The sequence below is a fragment of the Rattus norvegicus genome, chromosome 20 (genome assembly GCF_021556685.1).
Source record: "Rattus norvegicus strain SHRSP/BbbUtx chromosome 20, alternate assembly SHRSP_T2T, whole genome shotgun sequence".
NCBI lineage: Eukaryota > Metazoa > Chordata > Mammalia > Rodentia > Muridae > Rattus > Rattus norvegicus.
The window spans coordinates 3,174,975-3,198,846 of NC_141553.1; the positions used below are offsets into that span (position 1 = coordinate 3,174,975).

Genomic DNA, 23,872 nt, shown 5'->3' on the forward strand with positions numbered 1-23,872 from the left:
GTGGTGGGTACGTTTCCTGGGGTTTGGGTAAGATGTGCCTCCTGCCTGTGGTCCAACATCGGTATATCATCACATAATCCTGTTGCCAGTTGGACGGCAAGAGTCACTTGGGGGCTCCACAGGGGAATGTAATTAATGGTGTCTCTCGGTGGCAGGTCAGAGGTGCTGTGGAAGCCGGACTTCTGTTCTCATCCATCGGAAAGGGAGGTGCTAGTGATTAAAAACCAAGGTTTTTTTTTTTTTTTTTTTTTTTTTTGGTTGGTTGTTTTGTTTTGTTTTTTGCCCTTTGTCCAAATTCTAGGATCCCTGAGGGCTGGGAGACCCAGGGAATCTCTGGGTTAGGTTTTTTAAAGTATGAGACGGCTGGATGGAAGCCACCCACAGCAATGAGCCTTGGTTGGTTCAGGCCTGCAGGGACAAGCTGCAGCCAGTGCGAAGGCCTTAAAGAGCTCACTTTGGGTGGTAAGCAAAAAAAAATAATAATAATAATCCCGTGACGGGCTTGAAGAAAACAGCCCCATCCTCTTAGCCCGCCCTGTGAAGTAAGGACTCTGGGGTTTTGGCTGATGATCTTCATAAAGTGAGCCAAGTAGATAATGAGGAGGACAGTAAAGATAATTTAATCCAAAATTGAATTAATGGGCTCTTGGGGGCCAGGCTGCAAATCTAGCAGTCTTGCTAAAGCTGCATAGGTCAGACTACTGCTTTCAGATTAAGACCGACATCGATGGGTTAGAGTTCAGAGGTCAGACGTTAGAATAATAAGCAACGGAAATCTTGGCAGGGAGCCACAGTTCCCAGAGCTCTGCCCACACTTGCTCCAAGCTCTAGAACAAGGTAACTCCAGGTTCTTGGGGGAAGTTCGGCTTGAGCAGGTTCAAACCTGCCCCTCTCCCACGGTGGCAGCAGCATCCACTGGGTGGCGCCAGTATCATCCTGGATCCTTCTCGCCGCCCAGTTCAGTCCTGTATGAAGCTCACAGGATTGCCTGCCAGTTCTCCGTTCTTTCTCCACATCTCCACTTGCCTTGGCACGAGCTGCAACACTGCAGTCTCCTAGCTGGTCGGCCAGGCCTGTTCCTGACCCTTTCTGGTTTGTCTTCCACAGAGACCTTGCCTGAGGTTGGGTCTTACGGAGCCCAGACTGGTCTCAACTTGCTGTGGGAACAGCATAACCTTGAAGTGATAATCCTGCCTTTACCTCCCAGGTGCTGGAATTGCAGGCACACACCGCTACACCTGGTATTCCGTATTTTTTTTTAAAGGATTAATTTATTCATTATATATAAGTACTCTATAGCTATCAGACACACCAGAAGAGACATCAGATCTCATTACAGATAGTTGTGAGCCACCATGGTTGTGGGATTTGAACTCAGGACCTCTAGAAGAGCAGTCAGTGGTCTTAACTTTTTTTTTTTAAAGATTTATTCATTTATTATATATAAGTACACGATAGCTATCTTCAGATACACCAGAAGAGGGCATCGGATCTCTTTACAGATGGTTGTGAGCCACCATGTGGTTGCTGGGAATTGAACTCAGGACCTCTGGAAGAGCAGTCAGGTGCTCTTAACTTTTGAGCCATCTCTCCAGCCCCTTGTATTTTTTTTTTTTAAATCTTAAAAATTATTTCAAGGGGTTGGGGATTTAGCTCAGTGGTAGAGCGCTTGCCTAGCAAATGCAAGGCCCTGGGTTCGGTCCCCAGCTCCGAAAGAAAGAAAAGAAAAAAAATTATTTCATCTATTCATTTAGTGTGCACGCATGCATGTATGTGAAACTGGGTGTGTGCATGTGCCACTGCATGTGTGTGTGGAGGTTAAGAGAATAACCTGCAGAGTTGGTGGCCTAGTTCCATCATGTGTGTCCTGCGTGTAAGTTGGTGGCAACCGTCTTTACTACTGAGCCATCTAGCTTCCCCCTTTACACATTTTTATTACATTTTTCTTATTTTATATGTATATATGAATTCTGTGTATGTATATATATGTGTGTGTATGTATGTATGTATGTATGAATGAATGGTGGGAGGTTGAACCCAGGACCTTGTACATCTTAAGCAAACACTCTATCACTGAACTATACTCTCAGTCTCACTCTCACTTTGGGATCTTTATTTTTGATGGTTTTTCATACAGGGTCTCATTGTGTAGCCTAGGCTGGCCCGGCTCCCTGTGTCGACCAGGTTGCCACTGAACTCAGAGATCTGCCTTCCTCTGCTTCATGTACATAGGAATTAAAGTGGTGGGCCACCATGCCCAGCTGTTGTTTGCTTTGAGATCGGACCTCACTGCTAGCAATCCCCCTGCCTCAGTCTCCTGAATGCTTAAGTTAGAAGTGTGTTCTACCAAGTCCACTTCTGGTTCACCTTTCAGGAGCAAAACCTTGCCTGAGGTTGGCTGGTTCTTATGTCCCATGCGGTACCCCCTGTGTATACCACAGTTCTTTCTGTCTCCTCTGAGGGCAGCAGACCTTCCTGGCATGTGTATGGCCTCTGTAGCATGCTTTTGTCCCCTGCAATAGTATTCCCCGGGGTCTGCTTGATGGCTGCTGCTAGCCTTTCATCAATCTCCTCTGGTCAGGTCAAATCCCCCACTGATGCTCTTCAGCCCAGCGAGCTCTGCTCTGCTCTGCTCAATCATCCGTGCTATTCACATGTATGTATTGTGTGTGTGTGTCTTTACACGATTTATGAGCTGCCAAATGGATAATTTTTGGAACACGGGGCTCAGATCACTGGGGGAAAAGACATCAAATTCTAAAGGGGCTCACATAAAAGTATCTATGGAATTTACAAAGGTTGTGGGCTGGAGAGGCTCCTCAGTGGTTAAGAGCGCTGGCTGCTTTTCAAGAGGTCCCAGGTTCGGTTCCCAACACCGATGGGGCAGCTCACAACCATCCATTACTCCAGTTCCAGGGGGCACCAGGTACTCATGTAGTTCACATATATACCTGCAGACCAAATACTCATATATAAGATTAAAATAAGGGCTGGCAAGATGGCTCAGTGGTTAAGAGCACTAACTGCTTTCCCAGAGGTCCTGAGTTCAAATCTCAGCAACCACATGGTGACTCACAACCAACTGTAATGAGATCTGCTGCCCTCTTCTGGTGTGTCTGAAGACAGCTACAGTGTACTCATATATAATTAATTAATTAATTAATTAAAAAAAGAATACTGGATGCTAGTGAGTGCTGCCTGGAACAGAAATAATAAAGTTAATAACTTTAGAATAAAAAAAAATTGGGGTTGGGGATTTGGCTCAGTGGTAGAGCGCTTGCCTAGTAAGCACAAGGTCCTGGGTTCCGTCCCCAGCTCCAAAAAAAAAAAAAAAAAAAAGAAAAGAAAAGAAAAAAAAAGTTAAAAAAAATCAACTAAAAACTAAAACAAAAATGACCAAAAATGAAAATTATAGAAACAACTGGTAATGTTTTACTGAGAATCTGCTATATACCAAATATTATAATTGTTCTGCTTACTATAACATATAAACCACTACCAGACAGAAGAAAACTAATAGATTAGGCTCCTTGCCTGAGCAGCACAGGCAATAAAGACTGGAGTTAGTCGGAAGCAGCTGTTTATTAGATGCCTGCCAGGGTTGGAAGATTTATGACGTGATGCCTCCTCATGCTGTTCCTTCACGGGAGTGGGGGTGTCTCCCAAGTTCCCAGCCTTACCTTTATCGCTCTATTAGATGACGCCGCTTCCTCTGTTGAATCCTGCCAAGCAAAGTCAAGTTGAAGCCCCCACGGCTTTCATCTTACTCATTGTGGCGGGGTCTCCCAATCAGCCAGCGCTCCCTGATACGCAGTTTCCCTGGCCAGCGACTCTCCGGATCCCTACAGGCTATTCCCACCTTACACGTCACGTGGGTCCTGGAGATCTGAACTCTGGTCCTCACACCTGCATAGCAAACGCTTCTGTCACTAAGCCATCTAGGGGACCTTTCGGGTTTATATCAAAGCTTCTTAGGAGCCGTTTAAGCTGCTTTGTAATTCGCATTTTTCTCTATGCTGATGGACCATGTGCGGTTCAAGGCTTGTATACATAAGGGCCCAGCCTTTCTCAGGGGCGCTCAGTCTTCTCCATTGCTACAATGATTCGTGTTTTATCTAACCAACCTCTCCATTGACTTCAGGAAACATCTTCAATGGGTAAATCTGCATTTATTCTGTGAGTGAGGGTTTCAAGATGATACAAGACAGGGTTTCCGTGGCTGTTGGAACTTGCTTTTGTAGACCAGGTAGGCCACGAACTCACAGAGATCCGCCTGCCTCTGCTTCATGAGTCTTCAGATTAAAGGGGTGTGCCAACACACCCCCAGCTTGGATGATTCAATTCTAGTGGTGGCTTTGCTAGGTCAAAAAACAATCACGTTAAAATTGTTTGTGGAGGGTTGGGGATTTAGCTCAGTGGTAGAGTGCTTGCCTAGCAAGCACAAGGCCCTGGGTTCGGTCCCCAGCTCCGAAAAAAAAAAGAAAAGAAAAAAAATTGTTTGTGGAAACTGAGGCAGGAGGATTGGGAGTTTACAGCCTCCTCCACGACCACTCCCAATCCTTCTACCTTTGCCTCTTCCAAGGGCATGCAGAGTTACAGGCCCACGTGCCAGATTCATCTTTTTTCTTTCCTCCTCCTCTTCCTCCTCCTCTTCTTCCTCCTCCTCTTCCTCTTCTTCCTCCTCCTCCTCCTTCAACATTTGTTTATTTTATGTATGTGAGTACACTATAGCTGTCTTCAGACACACCAGAAGAGGGCAGGAGGTCCCATTACAGATGGTTGTGAGCCACCATGTGGTTGCTGGAATTGAACTCAGGACCTCTGGAAGAGCAGTCAGTGCTCTTAACCACTGAGCTATCTCTCCAGCCCCTTCTTTTCTTTCTAAAGAAGATTATTATTTTTAAGTTCTGTGTCCAGGTGCTACAAAGGCGCAGAAGGGGACATTTGATCCCCCTGGAACTGGAGTTACAGGAATTTTATTCTTTTTACTGTTAGATTTCTGAACAGCTTAAAGGGACAGGAGGTAGAAAAGAAAACAGACTGATTTCAACTGATTTCAATAGTTTATTTCAGACACAGTGTTAGAGGAGCATCTGCCCAAAAAGGAAGCGGGTACTTGGGTTTATCTAGGAGGTTTGCGGAATGGGAAGTTAAGCGCTGCATCTGGGGCTATGTGCAAGTCTTCAATTTCTCCCTCCTGGAGAAAAGGCCATTTTATCTTTAGAAACTGCCTTGCCTTGGCTGAGAGTTAAGTAACAGCAGTGAGGGAGGGGCTGGAGTTTCACTATAGGGTCTTGGTCAGGATCTGGTTCCAGGTTTATTCTAACATTTACAACCAAGACAACGACAGAGTACTTTCATTGTTAAAAGGTGACTTTTAGGGGCTGGGGATTTAGCTCAGTGGTAGAGCGCTTACCTAGGAAGCGCAAGGCCCTGGGTTCCGTCCCCAGCTCCGAAAAAAAGAACCAAAAAAAAAAAAAAAAGGTGACTTTTATTATTACTGCTGTGTGTGAGTGCCGGAAGGAAGAGGCCAGGATGCCCAGCTCCATGGCACAGGAATGGAAGTCAGTTGTCTTTCCCTCTGCTCAGGTCACAGCACAGCAAGGCCTTTCCCAACTGAGCCATCTCAGCAGCCTGCGACTTTCTTTAAAATACCTAATAAAGCATCACCAAGTCCTTACATGGCCCCACCATTTTTGCCCTTGGTAAATGTGTTTCTCATCAGCACTGGGACTTCCTTGTGCCGTTTTCTTATTCTTGTTGGGCTTGATAGTGATGTAAGAATAACAGAATTTGCCCCCATAAGAATTGGAGAGGGATTGGGGATTTAGGTCAGTGGTAGAGCGCTTGCCTAGCAAGCGCAAGGCCCTGGGTTCCGGTCCCCAGCTCCGGAAAAAAAAAAAATGGAGAACCTCTAGATGACCTTAGTTGCTGTCATTCCTTCCTTTCCCTTGTCTTGTCTATGATAAATTCATAAGTCAGATCAGGGCAAACGAGAGCTTTCTTTTAAAAATTGTAATATAATCTTCTAACTCCCGGGGAGTTGGAAGGGCTGAGGAGGAAGAGATTAAGATTGATTGTGCGAGGGGTTGGGGATTTAGCTCAGTGGTAGAGCGCTTGCCTAGGAAGCGTAAGGCCCTGGGTTCGGTCCCCAGCTCCGAAAAAAAGAACCAAAAAAAAAAAAAAAAAAAAAAAAAAAAAAAAAAAGATTGATTGTGCGGGTTGGGGGATGGTGGAGAGATGGCTCAGCAGTTAAGTACACTGGGCTGTTCTTCCAAAGGGCCCGGGTTCAATTTCTAGCACCCATATGGTAGCTCACAGCTGTCTGTAATTCCAGTTCTAGGGGACTCTGACCTCACAGACATTTTGATTGATTGAGCATTTAGTAGCCAAATAAGGGCGATTGTGTTGATCCTCGACTCATGAAAACTCTCTGCACTGTGCATTATCTCAGTTTTGTGGAAAACAGCACAGGTCAAGAAATCCAGTTTTGAGGTCTCTAAGTCTAACATACCACCACTGAGCTGCTGTAGCGCGTCTCCGATAGGAGACCCTGGAGCTCCTCCAGATTGGGTGCCTCCTCCTGTCTAGCCCTGACTGAGATTAGCTTTAGCTTCACAAGGGAGAGAGGCGCGGAACCAAATGGTCTGGCTTAGGGTGTTCCTAGGGAATCCTAATGAAAAGTCACTGTCTCTCGGCCGGCCTTCTTGCGGTGCCTTTCGGGAACTGTAGTCAGACCCTCCTCACAGTGCTCCAATGTAGACTAGGAGAGGACTACAATTCCCAGTATGCCACGCGACAGGCGCGTACATTGCCTATTCTAATCCCCTTTACTCTTGACACTTTTTCTGCGCTCCCTTCTCTTTGGGCTGCTTTTTGGCTGGGTCCTGTCTGTGAAGTTCTCCGCGGTTCTCCCACGTTTTAGAATTTTCATCTTTTATTTCCAGGAGTCAATGCGAGACATTAGCTCTGATTAGGCGACGGCTGGTGACCCGGGGTGCGCGGAGGGGATCCGAGTGGTGAGGGAGTGTGAGAGGGGTCAGGGAGGGAGAGAGTTGAGTGAGAGGTGGTGTGAAAGGAAAGCTGGGGAGAAGTGAGGAGCTCGGAAGCGTGTGTCTCAGTGAGAGGGGTGAAGCTGGCTCGGGGGGTGGGGGGAAGGGATAGAAAGATATTTAGGTTGGTAAGCGTGGAGGCAGTTTATAACCGTGTCCCCAGATGAGAGCGCTAAGTACTTGACAGATTTATAGTGATTTGACCAGGAGGGTGGACAAGAGAGAAGCTTAGGCTCAAACAAGCATCTTTGTCACTGCTTAGGTCAACTAGAGACATCATTGATAATGCAAAACACTTTTGCAAGTAGGACACAACAAGTAATTCAGTCACTTTTGTACACACCAGTGAGGATCTGGATTTGATCCTCAGGACCATACACAAAATGAGAATAATCTCACCCCCTGGAGACTGAAAAAAGGCTGAACTTAAAGGCAGATGTGGGATGAAAAACCTGGTGGCCACTTGTGACATCGAGGTCACAAAGATGGGTCAGGGGTTCAAATCCATCCTTGGCTACATAGCAAGTTCAAGGCCATCCTGAGCTGCATGATGAAGAAGCAGGACACGAAGGGTTTGGGAGGAATGAGTGGCACCAGACAGGAAAGTACAGAAAGTGAACCTGATAGATCTGGAGTCATAGATCTGGAGTGATATGGGTCATGCGGGAGTTCTGACACTTGTCCCTCTCAGGTGATGGAGATCACCCCCGAGAGGGGTGGACTGAACCGAGCACACCTACAATGCAGGAATCTACAGGAGTTCTTAGGCGGCCTGAGCCCTGGGGTGCTGGACCGATTGTATGGACACCCTGCCACTTGTCTGGCTGTCTTCAGGTGAGGGGCGTTTGGAGAGTGTAACGGGGCCTGCAGACTGAAGTTAGTTATCATGGAGGAGAGGCTTACCTCAGTGAGTACCAGGGTGTTAGACAGTGTGTCAATCCAAAACAGAGGTTGTGGGGGCAGCGGGACTGGTAAGGATGTGGGAGATGGCGTGAGACATTTGAGAGGCAGATGTTGCAGGGTATTTGATCACATTGTGAACCCCAAGGTTATGAACCAGAAAAACCTTGTATTGTGGTTCAGTCCTACCATACACCTTTTAGCCAAGGGGCCAGGCAGATAAGGGCAGAGATGCAGGTGTGAGGTTGCTTCTGATAACATTGGCCTCTGAACCTTACAGGGAGCTCCCTTCCTTGGCTAAGAACTGGGTGATGAGAATGCTCTTTCTGGAGCAGCCTCTACCACAGGCTGCCGTGGCCCTGTGGGTGAAGAAGGAGTTCAGCAAGTGAGTCCTGTGCAAGCGTCATTTCTCAAATTGCTTTTGTTTGGAACACTGCCAGGGTGCACACACACAGGAGCTGGGGATCAGATCTAGGGCCTTTCAACAGACTCTGCCCTACACAAGGAAAACCCTCCAGAATACACTTGCAGTGGTTTCCATGGTGCAGAGTTGTGATCTCTCTAGCTGTATACTAATTAGAACAAAACAAACAAAAAGACCAAAGGAAGAAAGGAAAAAAGTAGCCAGCGAAGTAGGGAGGTAGAGACAGGAAACAGTAGATTGTAAGGTTACATTGCAAGTTTGATACATTGTAAGGTCGAGGCTGTCCCAGGCTTCATAGGACCCCTTCTGAAACAAAACAAATGGGGGAGGGGGGATTGACTTAGAAAACAAAACAGAGAAACCAACAACAATCAAAACTAGCTATGTTGTCCTTAGCATTGTAGTGCAGGTTGCCTCACCCAGTGCATGTTGCTTCCCTCTGCAACACTGTTCCAAGGACTGCCATTGGGGGAGAGAGAGCTCCCTGGAGGTCTCCTTTCTATTCATGACACCTCACCCAACTCTGCTTCCGTCCAGGGCTCAGGAGGAAAGTACCGGGCTGTTGAGTGGCCTCCGTATTTGGCATACCCAGCTGCTCCCCGGTGGACTCCAGGGCCTCATCTTGAACCCTGTCTTCCGCCAGAACCTCCGAATTGCTCTTCTGGGTGGGTACGTCATTCCCTTCTCTTCCTGAGCTAGGCCAGGGGAACAAACTGCTTACTACACTGATGGGGGGAGAAGCTCTTGAGAGACCTCCCCAGAACCTCTTCCCCCTCACTCCCACCCCTTCGGGAAGCTCCTTCAAGAATACATTGGACCAGGTGTGGGTGTGGGCTGCAGAAAATGTCCTCTTCTCATGGTTCATGGGGCGAGGGAAAAGACCTAGAGAAGCAGGAAACAGGGCTCCTTATTCCTGTTCATCCTGGCCACAGGGGCAAGGCCTGGTCTGATGACACAAGTCAGCTGGGACCAGACAAGCACGCCCGGGATGTCCCCTCACTTGATAAGTACGCCGAGGAGCGCTGGGAGGTGAGGAGTGGGCCTCTGTGGGCCTCCGCTGTGCGCCCTGTTCCCAGTAGCCCTAGAAACCCCAGTCTCCTGACCCTTTTCATCTCTAGGTGGTCTTGCATTTCATGGTGGGCTCCCCCAGTGCAGCTGTCAGCCAGGACCTGGCTCAACTCCTCAGCCAGGCCGGGCTTATGAAAAGGTGAGGAGGGCAGAGCATGGCTGCTCCCTGCTCAGCCATCTCCTTGGGTCTCAAATAAAGTGGGTATCTTCTGGGGCTAGGAGGGAGTGGAGAGAGTTGGCTGAGAGGAGAGGCCTAAGTTGGTGTAAGCAGACTAGGTGTAGCCCTTTGCAAGCTGCTACCATCAGCTCTCTCTGTCACTAGCACCGAACCCGGAGAGCCACCGTGTATCACTTCCGCTGGCTTCCAGTTCCTGCTCCTAGACACGCCTGCCCAGCTCTGGTACTTCATGCTGCAGTATCTGCAGACAGCCCAGGTAAGAGCCAGGGCCTAGGACGCTGCTCACTCTGCTCAGGTCCCTGAGTAACTACCAGCCTACGGTGCTCCTTAACTCCCTCTTTCTGTCTCATGTCCTGTCTCTCTGCCGTTTCCTTCTCAGAGTCGGGGCATGGATCTAGTGGAGATTCTCTCCTTCCTTTTCCAGCTCAGTTTCTCTACTCTTGGCAAGGTAAGTAGGGAGCGAGCTGGGGGACAGGGAGGTAAGGAGAGGTTATGGCGGAAGATGGTACACAGAACCACCCGAGAAGGCAAGAGGAGGAGGAGACAGGCTGGGTAGTGACCGTGGGTGTGTCATAGCCCCCGATGGCCATCTCTTCACCAGGACTACTCCGTGGAGGGGATGAGTGATTCTTTGTTGAACTTCCTGCAACACCTGCGTGAATTCGGGCTTGTTTTCCAGAGGAAGGTATGTACACCCAGCTGTAGGCCTCTAGGACAGTAGGGTGTTTGGGGTGCAGCCAAAAGACCTAGCTAGGACTGAGTGCTTGGGTCATTTGAGGGGGGGGAGGTTAAGGGCTGATGCGGGGGTCGGACCCCATCTTGCCCCATGTCCTTCCAGAGGAAGTCCCGGCGTTACTACCCCACACGCCTGGCCATCAACCTCTCATCTGGTGTCTCCGGGGCTGGGGGCACTGTGCACCAGCCTGGCTTCATTGTCGTCGAAACCAATTACAGACTGTATGCCTATACCGGTGAGTCCGGGTGGGGGTGGATGGGCAGGGAGTGGGGAGGGGAAGGACACAGGAGAAAATGGCTGCCCACCTTCACTGGGTGGTCTATGTAGCTCCCTGGCATTCATCCCTACACTTGCCGGTGGGCAGGGCTGGAGGAAGGCAGGCTGGGCAGCCTCCTCACTCCTCCCCCTTCAACCCTGGGGCAGAGTCGGAGCTGCAGATCGCCCTCATTGCTCTTTTCTCCGAGATGCTCTATCGATTCCCCAACATGGTGGTGGCACAAGTGACCCGGGAGAGCGTGCAGCAGGCCATCGCCAGTGGCATCACTGCCCAGCAGGTATCCCTGCTTGGAGAGGAGGTCGGGTGGGGAAAGGGGCTGTGCTTGCCCTGGGGGGCAAAGGTGTTCCTTTCCTGGAAGCACAGGTCTGTCAGGGGAGGTGGTGAGTCACCTGGGTACCTGGGAAGGCGGGAAGGGAAGGGAGGCGTCAAGCTGTGAATCTGCCTCACTCCACTGTTCACAGATGCTTTGTCTCTGCTAGCCTCACTCGGCTCCCTCCAGGAAGTAGCAGTCTGCCTCACAGGGGTGCTGCCTCACAGGGGTGCCGAAAGACTAGGTGCTAAGACTCTTGGCTCCGAGCCTGCCGAGCAGCAAGTGCTTAAAATAGAAAGAAAAACAAGGCAAGACTATGGAGAGAGCAGGAGTACCTAGAGGGGGTCACAGGCGTGACCTGGAAGTAACAGCTAGCAGGCATGGGTCCCGTCAGAGGGCTGTGGCTAGGAGAACACGGAGATGCTGTTTCAGGGACATTAGGTGACCTCTCAGATGCCTTTCTACATTCTTGTGTTTTCCTAGATTATCCATTTCCTAAGGACCAGGGCCCATCCAGTGATGCTCAAACAGGTATGGATGGGTACAAAGGCTGGAGGCTGGCAGTCTGGGCACCTAGCAAGGGGAGGATGGATGAGGAACCAGAGACTGCTTTGGGCATTTGCCCTGGTCCTATAGCCTCACCCTTGTCCTGCAGACTCCTGTGCTGCCCCCCACCATAACAGACCAGATTCGGCTGTGGGAGCTGGAAAGGGACAGACTTCGGTTCACTGAAGGTGAGTGGCTCCTGCTGAGCTAATCTCGGTCTATTGGCTAAAGAGGTAAGGCCAGCAATTTCGCCATGGTAAATGAAAAAGGTTTTGTGCATTTCATATTTGTTTCCCCTCTGGGAAGGAGAGGAAACTGATCCTTTATTTTGATATATTGGTAGCAGGAAATATGTCCCCAACAGTGCAGTTTGGATTAAGTTAGGTGGGGGTAAGGGGAGGGGTAATTCAGCCATCTCTCTAGGTGGGTGTGCATGTTTTTTCTTGTGGATTCTGTTGGCTTTTCGAGTGTCTGGATGCCACGGGTGTTAAAAGTTGAATAGTCGACTGTCCGTAGAGAATTAGAACTGTGGCCTGCAGCTCCTGCCTGGATGCTGCTCGGAGGGGCCGAGACCACTGCAGCGCTCCTCACCTCCTGCCTGTCCCATCCGACCCCAGGCGTTCTGTACAACCAGTTCCTATCGCAAGTGGACTTTGAATTGCTGCTGGCCCACGCGCGGGAGCTGGGCGTGCTCGTGTTCGAGAACTCGGCCAAGCGGCTGATGGTGGTGACACCGGCGGGGCACAGCGACGTCAAGCGCTTCTGGAAGCGGCAGAAGCACAGCTCCTGAGCCGGCTGGGTCCGGCCCGGGGCGGGCGAGCGGGCGGGCAGCTTTCCAACTCAGGTGTATTTTGTTTACACATCGGGACATTTCTTGTTTAATAAAATTGTGGAAAAAAGCTATGCGGCTCCTGACGCCTGCCGACGTTTTCCATTCCAGCTCGGTGAAATCCACTTCTACACAGGAGCGAGAGTCTTCTGAGCATGCGTAGCCCCGCCCACGTACGCGCGCACGCCTCGGCGGTGCTCCTATCGCTCGGGAGTTCGCTGCGGCGTTCGCGGTAGATTCGCGTGGCCCAGGTTGAGACCTGGGTGTCCCTAGTTTCCGAACCCCAACCTTCGTGTCCTGGTGAGGGGCAGAGCTCCCGCCTCTTCCGGACGCCCTGGTTTCAATGACTCCAGAGTGCGGTCCCGCCGTGCGCTCCGCCCCTAGGCGGAAGGACGTAGAGTGAGAGGGTCCTGCGGGCCGGAGTGAAGGGTCGTGACCTCCTGCACCCAATGATCTAGTGAGCAGACCTCCACCCCTTCCTAAACACTCCCGATGCCTCATTTACCTCTGGCCTCTTTCCGGCCACCTCTCTGGGGGCTGAGGCCCTCATGGGGTCTCGCCAGGCCCCGGGCACTTTGTACACAACCGGAGCCCCACGGCTCCCCAGTCTCTCGGAGGAACCGTGAAGCCAAACAGAAGCGCCTGCGGGAGAAGCAGGCGGCCCTGGAGGCTGGGCTGGCTGAGAAGAGCAAGGTCAGGGGTCAGTCCTTGGGTCTCCCAAGACTTGGGAAGGGGCTGAAGGAGACTGGTGCTGGGATCCAGATGACTGGTGTATTGGGAATTGCACCTCCTCCACACACACACACACCATTGTTTCCTCCCCGCAGACACCTGCAGTGCCCACTAAGGCCTGGAGTCACAAGGAAGTAGTATTGTATGAAATCCCCACCCGGCCAGGTGAAAAGAAAGGTAAAGTGTAGGGAATGTTTTTGCGACGTTGTTGCTCTTTGGTCTGCTAACACGCGGTTGAGAAGTGGATCTCTCTTCTGCTTCCACAGATGTTTCCGGGCCCCTGCCTCCTGCTTACAGCCCCCAATATGTTGAAGCAGCCTGGTACCAGTGGTGGGTGCGAGAGGGCTTCTTCAAACCAGAGTATCAGGTCAGTGCGCGGCAGAGGGCTTCTCCGAGGTCCCTAAGACAGAGTGGGTGGCCCTTGAACTTGGTGAGCACAGGCTAACTTCACAGCTGACCTTTATTTCTTTTGGCCCCTGGCTTTCTTTTCATTTTCCCCGTATTGAATTTCCCTTTTATTATTGTTGTTTTTGTTGATTTCCCTCTCATTATTATTATTGTTGTTATTATTATTGACAAGGTTTCTTTCTTGGTGTAGTCCTGGCCGTCCTGGAGCTCTGTAGACTAGGCTGGCCTCAAATTCAGAGATCAACCTTCCTCTGCCTTCCCCAAGAGTGCTACTCCCCCATGCCTTCTTAAAGTTATTTTTGCCCCCAAGACACCAGAGGGTGCTGTTCCCCCAGGCAACATCCAGTTCTCCCTGGCTTCTGACTTCCTAATTCCTTCCAGGCAAGGCTGCCCCAAGCTACAGGGGAGACCTTTTCCATGTGTATCCCACCTCCCAATGTCACGGGCTCCCTGCACATTGGCCATGCGCTCACAGTGGCGATACAGGATGCTTTTGTGCGCTGGTGAGAGGAGACGGGGCTGCTGCCGTTCCCAAAGGGAAGGTTGGAGGGACCTGGGATGAGGATAAGTGAGCTCAGGGGTCCCCGTGGTGTTTCTATGGCAGGCACCGGATGCGTGGGGATCGTGTGCTGTGGATCCCCGGGTCAGATCACGCAGGAATTGCTACACAGGTGGGTCTTGTAGCCCCTCTCCTCTGCTTGATTGAAAGAGCTGTCTTTATGTGAAGCAGCTGACTAGCTTTCATTTTCTCCCGATCCCACTTCAGGCTGTGGTGGAGAAACAGCTGTGGAGGGAGCGGAGAGTGCGGAGACACGAGCTGAGCCGGGAGGACTTCCTCAGGGCTGTGTGGCAGTGGAAACAGGAGTAAGTTGTCAGGGCCAGTGTGACTGGCTGAGTCTTTGCTTGTCAGCGCTACTGACCGACAGCATTCCATTCTTCCTGCCTCAGAGCAGGGGCTCTGATGGATGGGGTGTCCGAGCCAAGAGTGTGTGTGTTAGAATGTACACATTTGTATACTATGCTCACGTTAAAATATATACATTTATGTGTGTGCTATGCTCACGTTAGAATGCACACACAAACACACTCGTGTGTATATGAATGGATATGTACAAATGTGTGGGTTCTTTTTACCCTCCTTGTCTTGTTTTCTTGGACTTTGTTACCTCTCCTGTGCCCCTGGACCCTCCTACGTTTGTGGTCACGTACTTTTTTCTCTTGTGGCTGCTCCTGCATCCCACACGCCGTGGCCCATGAGCCTCATACATCCCAGCATAGCTGTGAATTGTAAACTTAGAACACTTTGAGGACTTTTTGGGTTTTCTTTTCTTTACCGCATAATTCTCAAATGTGAACTTTTTCTACATGGCAGTAACATGTTTCTGTTATGCAGTATGTATGTACGTGCACACAACCCATGGGCTACAGCTTAGACACTACTGGCTGTAGCCCAAGATAGTCATCCATTGTGTGTGTTTCAGAACCCTGCAGAGACCTTTCTGTATCTTTTATTTTAAAGATTTATTTATTATTTATAAATACATTGTAGCTGTCTTCAGACACCAGAAGAGGGCATCAGATACCATTACAGGTGGTTGTGAGCCACCATGGGGTGCTGGGATTTGAACTCAGGACCTCTGGAAGAGCAGTCAGTGCTCTAACCACTGAGCCATCTGTAGCCCTTTCTGTATCTTTTAGTCCTGGGTGTGTGGTTCTACCTCCGTGCACACTTCATCTCCTCTGGCGTTGGCGAGCAGCCATGGTTAGAGCCAGGAGCTGCTCTGGTCATATTTACTGATAGGACTCTCTGGTGCAGGAAAGGAGGGGAGATCTACGAGCAGCTGTGCGCCCTGGGCGCCTCTCTGGACTGGGATCGAGAGTGTTTCACCATGGATGCCGTGAGTTCACATCACAGTCCCTGTGGGTTTGGGGAGGGTGCTAGAGACCAGTGCAGGAAGTGTTGGGAGAGGGGTAAGGGAGTCCCTGGGTGCAACTGAGGGAGGATGTCAGGTGTGGACACTCAGATCATTCCAGGGCTCCTCAGCAGCTGTGACGGAAGCTTTTGTGCGACTCTATGACCTGGGATTGTTGTACCGGAACCGCCAGCTTGTCAACTGGTCATGTACTCTGAGATCGGCCATCTCAGACATTGAGGTGAGGGAGAAAGGCTGTCGGAGCCAGGTCCTTGCCATCATTGGCAGTGTCTGTGTTTGATTTTCCTGTGCTCTAATCGCTGGTTCTTCACCTGCCGGTCAGAGGGTGGTGTGCTGACCTGTAGGGATAGTATAAGTCAGAATTTTAGCAGCGTGAGGTGCTATGACTTTACTGTGGAAGATGGGTCCTCAGCCCTCTGGGAGGGAGGGAGGGAGGGAGGGAGGGAGGGAGGGAAGCAGGATGGACAACTGTAGGACTCCTGGCTGTGAGCACTAGAGAGAGAGAAAGGCTGCTCTCTCATCCGCCTCCTCAATCCTCTAGGTAGAAAGCCGGCCCCTACCTGGCCGCACGGTGTTGCGGCTGCCCGGCTGCCCAATCCCCGTGTCTTTTGGGCTCCTGGTTTCCATTGCTTTCCCTGTGGATGGAGACCCTGGTGAGTGAGGTCCTGAGAGTTGCCGTCTCCCCTTTGCTTCCATTTTCTCGAGTGCCTAATGTTTCTGGGACCCCTGATAGGTTTGCACTGTTGTGGGTACTTATTCTGTGGGGAGAAAAGGCACATGGCCCTCTTCTTCTTTGGGGCTTAAAGTGTGACTCTGTGAGGTCTTTTCACTAAGAGGTGAAAGATTAGTTCAGAGCTAACGGCAGTGTACCTGTGACCACAGGATTTGGGGGCAGAGGTGGGAGGATTCCAAGTTCAAGGCTCACCTGGTCTACATAGCAAGTTCCAAGCCAGCCACAGTTACATAAGGCCCTGTTAAAACAATGCAGAAGATTAGTTCTAAAGTGTAGTTCAGAGCAGGGAAAAAAGGCAGGCTGCTCCCCCATCCCCTTCCTGCTCCACCTGTGTGGGAGAAAGGGTGCAGGGTGATAGTGTGACATCAGCGCTTGAATGCTTGTCTCCAGGCACAGAGATTGTGGTGGGAACCACCAGGCCAGAGACCCTGCCTGGAGATGTGGCTGTGGCTGTTCACCCAGATGACCCAAGATACACGGTGAGTAGGGTACGCCATCCCACCTGCACAGTGCCCCCTTTCTTGTCAGACGCTTCTGAGGTTCTCCTCTCAGCTCTGCGGTGGCCCTGATATGCTCCCTTCTCGTTTTTTTTGCTATTCTGCTTTTCCTCATGCTTGGGGTTAACTCACAGCGGCCTCTGCTGCCCTTCTGTGTCACAGCCACGCTGACTAATTTATGTGTCCTATGGCTGCCTTCAGTAGCAGTAGGAATTGTCCACTCAGATGTCTGAGGCTGGGTCTCGCTCTCACCCCCGCCTTGTGTTTCTACCCTTTTGCTCTAGAGCTGTCATGGCCCAAACCCTCTCACCCGCACTCATGTCTGTTCCTAACGGCTCACCTTGCCTTTAGCATTTACATGGGCGCCAGCTCCGTCACCCTTTGACAGGACAGCATCTCCCCCTCATCACAGACACCACTGTTCAGCCACATGTGGGTACAGGTGTGTAGAAGTCAAGGGTCCAGGGAGGGAGGGAAGGGAAGAGGAGGAGAAAAGTGAGAGCTGGGGGTGGGGATGATGGGTAGGAAACGGTAGGGATGATGGAGGCAGGGTGGGGTGGGCGGTAGAGGGGATGAGGCATGGGATATGGTGTTCCTTGAAGCCCAAGCCCAAGGCCAAGGTCAGTGTCGGTCTCAGAGCCTCTGTCTTCCCCAGGGGCGGTGAAGGTGACTCCTGCTCACAGTCCCGCAGACGCTGAGATGGGGACCCGGCATGGCTTGACCCCACTGAGTGTCATTGCAGAGGATGGGACCATGACGTCCCTCTGTGGAGACTGGCTGCAGGTGGGTGGAGCTTTGGTCTCCTATTGGCATCCTCTGCCCTGGCGCCCTGGCTAGTCTGAAGACTCTGATACTGTCACTTCCCCACCAGGGCCTTCACCGATTCGTAGCCCGGGAAAAGATCATGTGCACACTGAGGGAGCGGGGCCTGTTCCGGGGCCTACAGGAGCACCCCATGGTGCTGCCCATCTGCAGGTATCCCCATTTTAACCCTTTGCTAGGCCCATCCCGAAAGGGAATGGATGAGGCTAAGAGGGACAGCAGGGAGGGCTCTGTACCCCGATCAGAGCGCAGGTCCCGTTCGAGTTGGGGTCCTACAACCCACGCTGGCTTGGAACTCCTGACCTGTCAAGTGTTGGAACCATAAAGGGTGCCACCAGGCTGGGCTTCTGCGAGACTTTTGCCCCCAGCTTTTTCCTCAGGGCCTCTCACCTGCTGTCCTTTCAGCCGTTCCGGGGATGTCGTGGAGTACCTGCTGAAGAGCCAGTGGTTTGTGCGCTGCCAGGAAATGGGAGACCGAGCTGCCAAGGTAAGGCCCCAGACGGGGAAGGGCTGGGCCTCGAGTGGGAGCTCCTGAGAATGGTGATAAAGGTCAGTCAGAGTAGGGAATCTACTGTCATAAGGGCTCTTGTGGTGACGGGAAGGGGGCCTGGAGGGCTGGCTCGTGCCCTTGTTCTAGCCCAGAACCTTCTTGGACAGCATGCAAGGTCCTCCTGAGGTTTTTTGTTTTGTGGGGTATACGTAATGCCTTGGTTCAGTCCCCCAAACTCACGTGGTGGAGGGAAAGAGCCAAATCCCCAAGTTGTCCAATGGCCTCCATACTTGTGTGTACGTACATCATACATGCAGTTTTTTTTTTTTTTTTTTTTTTTTTTTGGAGCTGGGGACCGAACCCAGGGCCTTGCACTTGCTAGGCAAGCGCTGTACCACTGAGCTAGATCCCCAACCCCCATGCACAACTTTTAAAACTAAAACTACCTGCATGTGTGAAGACGAGAGGGTAGACTCAGGTTGTCACAGGGAGCCAAGCCCTTTGCCTGCTAGGCTGTCTCACTGGCCACCCCTTCTGAGGTCTCTTGTTTGGTTGGTTTTTGAGACAGGGTCTCACTGTGCAGTCCTGGCTGGCCTGGAACTCACAGGGATCCACCTGCCTCTGTCTGGGATTAAAGGCAAATGCCACCTTTTTTTAACAGGCTGTGGAGTCGGGGGCTCTGGAGCTCTGGCCCTCCTTCCACCAGAAGAGCTGGCAACACTGGTTTGCCCACATTGGGTAAGGGGTGTCTTTCGTGAAGGTGGGAGGGGGGACCCAGTGGTCAGGTTGAGGTATCAGTGGCGTCCTCTTTGACAGGGACTGGTGTGTCTCCCGGCAGCTGTGGTGGGGCCATCAGATTCCAGCCTACCGGGTCGGCGGGGAGAAAGCAGAGGTCAGTGAGAACCAACTGAGTGCGGGAGAGCCTCAATCAGGTCAGATAGGGGCTGGGAGCGGGACTCTGTGTGGAACCTACTGTGTGACAATCCCTACGAGTGTCCTTTTCCTTCCTCTAGAGGAGCCTGCCACTCTGGAGACACTGAAAACTGAGTGTCACACCCACCCCCTGCTTCTCAATTTTCCCAGGATGACAGGGAGGAATGCTGGGTGGTTGGACGGTCAGAGGCTGAGGCCAGAGCAGCAGCAGCAAAACAGACAGGAAGACCAGAGGCAGAGCTGACCCTGGAGAGGGGTGAGAAGCTGGCAAGACAGACGGTGAGCCCCTGTGGGTGGGATTGGCACCAGGGCCTGGAGGCTCTAGCTGCCCCTTTCCCTGTTTTTTCTCCAGACCCTGATGTCCTGGACACTTGGTTCTCTTCAGCTCTTTTCCCCTTCTCTGCCTTGGGTTGGCCCCAAGAGGTGAGTGGGCTAGAAGGGAGAGCATGAAGGTGGGTGTAGACTGGCAGTAGCAGGCCTGCCCCTTACCGCTCATCTCACCCTAGACGCCAGACCTTGCTCGCTTCTACCCCCTCACACTTCTGGAAACGGGCAGTGACCTCCTGACGTTCTGGGTGGGCCGCATGGTCATGCTGGGGACCCAGCTCACTGGACAGCTCCCCTTCAGCAAGGTGACGTACTCCAGTGCCGCCTGTCCCCAGTGTGCCTTCCGGTTCACTTCCTACCTTAACTCACTATAAGCGCAGACCCATGGGCCAAAGTCCAATGACCCCTCCGTACCTCCAGGTGCTCCTTCACTCCATGGTTCGGGACAGGCAGGGCCGGAAGATGAGCAAGTCCCTGGGGAACGTGCTAGACCCGCGGGACATCATCAGTGGGCAGGAGCTGCAGGTGAGAGCAAGGGTCTTAGCTGGAGATGGAGGTCTACGGAGAGCACGAGGAGGTGCTGACCCGTCTCTCCTCCAGGTGCTCCAGGCCAAGCTGAGAGATGGCAACTTGGACCAGGGAGAGCTCGCTGTTGCAGCCGCAGCACAGGTGAGACCCGTGGCCCCTGCCCGCCAGCTTCCCCCTCAGCCTCCACGGCACTGGCCACATCTGTCTTCCCTTGGCTGCAGAAAAAGGACTTTCCTTACGGGATCCCCGAGTGTGGGACGGATGCCCTGAGATTTGCACTGTGCTCCCATGGAATCCTGGGTGAGCCTCGGTGTGCGGTAGGTCAGAGGGCATCTGTGGACAGCCCCACCGGCTGAGGAGGAGCAGACTCCATGTTCTTTCCCCTCAAGGTGGCGACCTGCACCTGTCGGTCTCAGAGGTCCTGAACTACCGCCATTTCTGCAACAAGCTCTGGAATGCCCTGCGCTTTATCCTCCGTGCCCTGGGGGATGATTTCGTGCCCCAGCCCGCAGAGAAGGTGGGAGGAAACCAGCAAGCCTGGAGGGGCAGCAGGGACGGGCAACCAGGTCCTCACACCCTCCTGCTTGCAGGTAACGCCCTCCTCCCCCATGGACGCCTGGATTCTGAGCCGCTTGGCCTTTGCGGCCAACGAGTGTGAGAGGGGCTTCCTCAGCCGGGAGCTTTCGCTTGTCACCCACACCCTGTATCATTTCTGGCTCCACAATCTCTGTGATGTCTACCTGGTGAGTGGTAGGGCATAGCCTGGCGGTTTCTGCTGGAACTGAGTGGTTGTGGTGGTGGTGCAGAGCTCTGTGGGTACAGCCAGTGTCCCCTCATCAGGGGAGCCATGGTCCTCCCTCACTGGCCTGGACTCTGCAGTACGTATAGCCTGGAAGTTTGACAACCTATCCTAGTGAGGGAAGGTGGCTGAAAGAGTTCTAAACTGTCAGGGAAAGAGGGCGGTGGGGTTTCTTCAGCCCCAATAGTTGCTGCACTTACACTGAGCAGCTGGATACTTGGGGGACAATTGGTGCGGTGGGTTTCAGATGAGGGTCTTCAAGCAGTGTCCACGACAGTCACTAGAGTGACCTGTCCGCCTCAGTTTCCCACTCAGGGTCATTCAGGATAGGCAGTGGTGGCTGTGGCACTGATACCCCATTTCTCTGCCCTGTTCTCAGGCAGAGGGGACACGGCTCCTTGGTAGACCTGCCTGGGCAGGGTGCTCAAAGGCTCTGGGTTCTGTCCCCTCCTTTCCCCAGCCTCTGGGAAGCACTGGGCCTGTTCACGTGCACATCCTGGGCCAGCATGGTGCCAGTGATGTTCAGTGACTTAGCAGATGCCCCAAGCCAGGCTATGGTGTGGCTGTTGTGCTACCTGTCAGCTCCCTCCTTAGGAAGCGGTGAAGCCAGTGTTGTCGAGTGCGCCCTGTCCCCCAGGACCCCCTCAGGTCCTGTTCTCCTGTGCAGATGTCGGTCTGCGCCTCCTCGCCCCGCTGATGCCCTTCCTGGCAGAAGAACTTTGGCAGAGGCTGCCCCCCAGGCAAGGTGGCTCCATGGCTCCCAGCATCTGTGTGGCCCCCTACCCCAGTGGTCACAGCCTGGTGAGTCGTGGGCAGCCTTCCTCGGGGTGGCTGAAGGTTACTCCGTTACCCATGAGGCTTTTCTCATGGGATTGCCAGCAAGCACCTACCTGCTGAGCGGTTTCCCCACCCCCACCGTCCTGGACTCCTCCCACCTCCTCTGCCCCCCAAGTGCTGGCATTAGGCCCGAGTCACGGTGCCCGGCCCGGCTGTATTTGATACTATGTCACTGAATCGCTGTGAGTTAACATTATGCCCCAACCCAGGGTGTGGTGTGGCCATTGTGAGTTTGAGACCAGCCTTAGTCCACATATTAAGTTCCAGGACAGCCCAGGATACAAAGGGACCCCTGTCTCAAAAAGAGAAAAGAAAATCTGGGGTTGGAGGGGTGGCTCAGCGGTGAAGAGAATTTGTTCTTGCAGAAGACCTGGGTTCCGTTTCAACATTGGTGGCTACAGCTGTCTGTAACTGCAATTCCAGGGGATCCAGCAGGCACACATGTGTTGATTTTGGGCCTCGTGTTTTGATAGGGTTTAGAGTTCTAGCTTCAGTGAGAGTGGTTGGTGCCTTCAGAGTGAGTACAAACATAGCCGCTGGTTGTGTAAACGCTTAGGTGACATCTCGCTGCTGCCCTGCCCCTGGAGGTGGAGCAGTGTGCATGCTGTTGAGACCAGGGAGGGGAGAGAGGCCAGGAGAATCAATGCGGAGTTTCTCTACTGACTCTTTCTTCGTCAGGAGTCCTGGCGCCAGCCAGAGTTGGAGCACTGCTTCTCCCGAGTCCAAGAGATTGTACAGGCACTGCGGGCGCTTCGAGCCACCTACCAGCTCACAAGAGCCCGACCCCATGGTGAGGCTGGTCCTGGGTGGATGGGAGCACTGCAGGAGCTGATGCCCACACTGACTGACTGTCCCTGTCTCCATTAGTGCTGCTACAGAGCTCAGACCCAGGAGAACAAGGCCTAGTCCAGCCCTTCCTGGAACCTCTGGGCGTCCTGAGCCACTGTGGGGCTGTAGGATTCCTGCCCCCAGGAGCAGCAGCTCCCTCAGGGTGGGCCCTGGCCCCACTGGGTGACACCATAAAGATCTACATGGAGCTGCAGGTGACTAGAGAGGTTGGAGGGACTTCAGGGTGGAGGGTGTGCAGGCGTCTGACTTCTCTCCTGTTCTGCAGGGCCTGGTGGACCCCCAGAGCCAGCTACCTCGGCTAGCTGCCCGGAGGCAGAAGTTACAGAAGCAGCTTGATGACCTCTTGAACCGGACCGTGTCCGATGGTCCTGCAGAGAGGCAGCAGAGGGTAAGGCTCAGGACGCCTGAGTTCCTGGCAGGGCGTGGGTGGGGAGTGGGAGGCTAGCTCATCCTTTCTCATCTTTCTCCTTGTCTAGATTTCCTCCCTCCAGCTGGAATTGTCAAAGCTGGACCAGGCAGCCTCTCATCTACAGCAACTGATGGAGGAGGCTCCAGACGCCAGGGAGCTCTGAGCTCCACTCACATCCAGCCATGGTTCCTCCTCAGACCTGCTTTCAAGGACAGATCTGCCTGCTGCTGGTGCAATGGGACCTCAGAGGTGACATGGACCACCTTCCTCATTCTGTAGGAGGGAGCAGACTGAAGAATGAGGAGATGGAGATAAAAGGATAAACTCCAAGCCCCCCAACCCCAACTTCCCACCAGTGTGGTCCTTTCCCCCTCCTGTGCCTCTCCCTTGCTCCAGGAAGAGGAGGCTGCCTAACAACACACCTTTTACCTTCATTTTGGACACGAGTTGCCAGAGAGTGGGAAGTAATTTCCCTACCTTATCAAAAGGAGTTTAACCTAGCTGATCGACATAACTGGGCACAGCTCCTTTCTGTGACAGGAGCAGAGTTCCAAACGTGCTAACTTCAACGGGCAGGCGCTCCTGTTGTGGGCAGCAGTGCCGGGTTTGGGCTCCACGTCTCTGCTCCTTCTGCCTTTTTTTCCTGACACACTAACCACATCCAAGATCTACCTCAGCTGCCCCCATGTGTCTGCATTCTTCCTGAAGGGAAAGCCTTCTTGATCTCCCTCCCTCTGGGTCAGTAGTGGGTGAGGCAGTGAGTCTAAAAGTCACCAAATGGAGGGGCTGGAGGGACGGCTCAGTGGTCAAGAGGTCCTGAGTTCAAATCCCAGCAACCACCATAGTGGCTCACAACCATCAGTAATGGGATCAGATGCCCTCTTCTGGTGTGTCTTAAGATACACATGTACTTATATATAATAAATAAGTCTTTAAAAAGATGGGGTCTTGTGGAGGGCTAGGTTTCCCTCTGAAATGGAAGCTCTTTGCTCAAGGATATTAACACTCCTACTTCTGGCTTGTTGGATAGAACATCATCACATGGCCAACCTCGCTGCAAAGGGAGACTAGCAGGCATTCATCAGAAGCCAGGTTTCCCGCTAAAATGTACACACCTCTTGGGAATGGCCATTGGCTCTTTGCCCCGCCTACTACCCCAGTATCAGCAAGAACTGACAGACATCCTCTGTCTCTAGAGTTACCTCTGGTGCCCATTTCCCATTTGGTCCCCAGGAGAGCAGGCTGGAGACCTTT

The 23,872-nt window shown here is 52.4% G+C and overlaps 2 protein-coding genes across 10 annotated transcripts; both read left to right on the forward strand.

Annotated features, from left to right (window-relative positions):
• The first annotated feature begins 6,829 nt into the window (after positions 1-6,829).
• On the forward strand, positions 6,830-12,390 carry Gtf2h4 (general transcription factor 2H subunit 4). 4 transcript variants are annotated; one of them, NM_212501.2, is given in 14 exon segments: positions 6,830-6,997; positions 7,744-7,886; positions 8,233-8,337; positions 8,914-9,045; positions 9,309-9,405; positions 9,495-9,583; positions 9,767-9,878; positions 10,002-10,070; positions 10,224-10,307; positions 10,461-10,593; positions 10,782-10,912; positions 11,429-11,476; positions 11,601-11,679; positions 12,109-12,390. In NM_212501.2, coding segments are annotated over 13 exon segments (1,392 nt in total). In that variant the 5' UTR covers positions 6,830-6,997; positions 7,744-7,746; the 3' UTR covers positions 12,282-12,390.
• A 125-nt stretch (positions 12,391-12,515) lies between these two features.
• On the forward strand, positions 12,516-23,559 carry Vars2 (valyl-tRNA synthetase 2, mitochondrial). 6 transcript variants are annotated; one of them, NR_190585.1, is given in 29 exon segments: positions 12,516-13,013; positions 13,148-13,229; positions 13,319-13,419; positions 13,842-13,963; positions 14,065-14,131; positions 14,227-14,324; positions 15,277-15,358; positions 15,495-15,614; positions 15,936-16,047; positions 16,518-16,606; positions 16,976-17,066; positions 17,280-17,407; positions 17,496-17,599; positions 17,852-17,933; positions 18,598-18,674; positions 18,753-18,828; positions 19,020-19,148; positions 19,222-19,292; positions 19,376-19,501; positions 19,617-19,721; positions 19,797-19,865; positions 19,946-20,024; positions 20,114-20,241; positions 20,315-20,467; positions 21,118-21,324; positions 22,039-22,150; positions 22,228-22,403; positions 22,475-22,597; positions 22,686-23,559. NR_190585.1 is itself a non-coding variant. In NM_001429117.1 (29 exon segments), coding segments are annotated over 26 exon segments (2,763 nt in total). In that variant the 5' UTR covers positions 12,516-13,020; positions 13,148-13,229; positions 13,319-13,419; positions 13,842-13,877; the 3' UTR covers positions 22,782-23,559.
• The last annotated feature ends 313 nt before the right edge of the window (positions 23,560-23,872 follow it).

What these genes read in the sequence shown, in the direction of transcription:
- Gtf2h4 (XM_087596999.1), top strand. Translation starts at nt 7,747, where the DNA reads ATGGAGATCACCCCCGAGAGGGGTGGACTGAACCGAGCACACCTACAA. An exon ending in ACGCCGAGGAGCGCTGGGAG is followed by an intron (nt 9,406 to 9,494) that starts GTGAGGAGTGGG and finishes TTTCATCTCTAG; the next exon opens with GTGGTCTTGCATTTCATGGT. An exon ending in GTTTCTCTACTCTTGGCAAG is followed by an intron (nt 10,071 to 10,223) that starts GTAAGTAGGGAG and finishes TCTCTTCACCAG; the next exon opens with GACTACTCCGTGGAGGGGAT.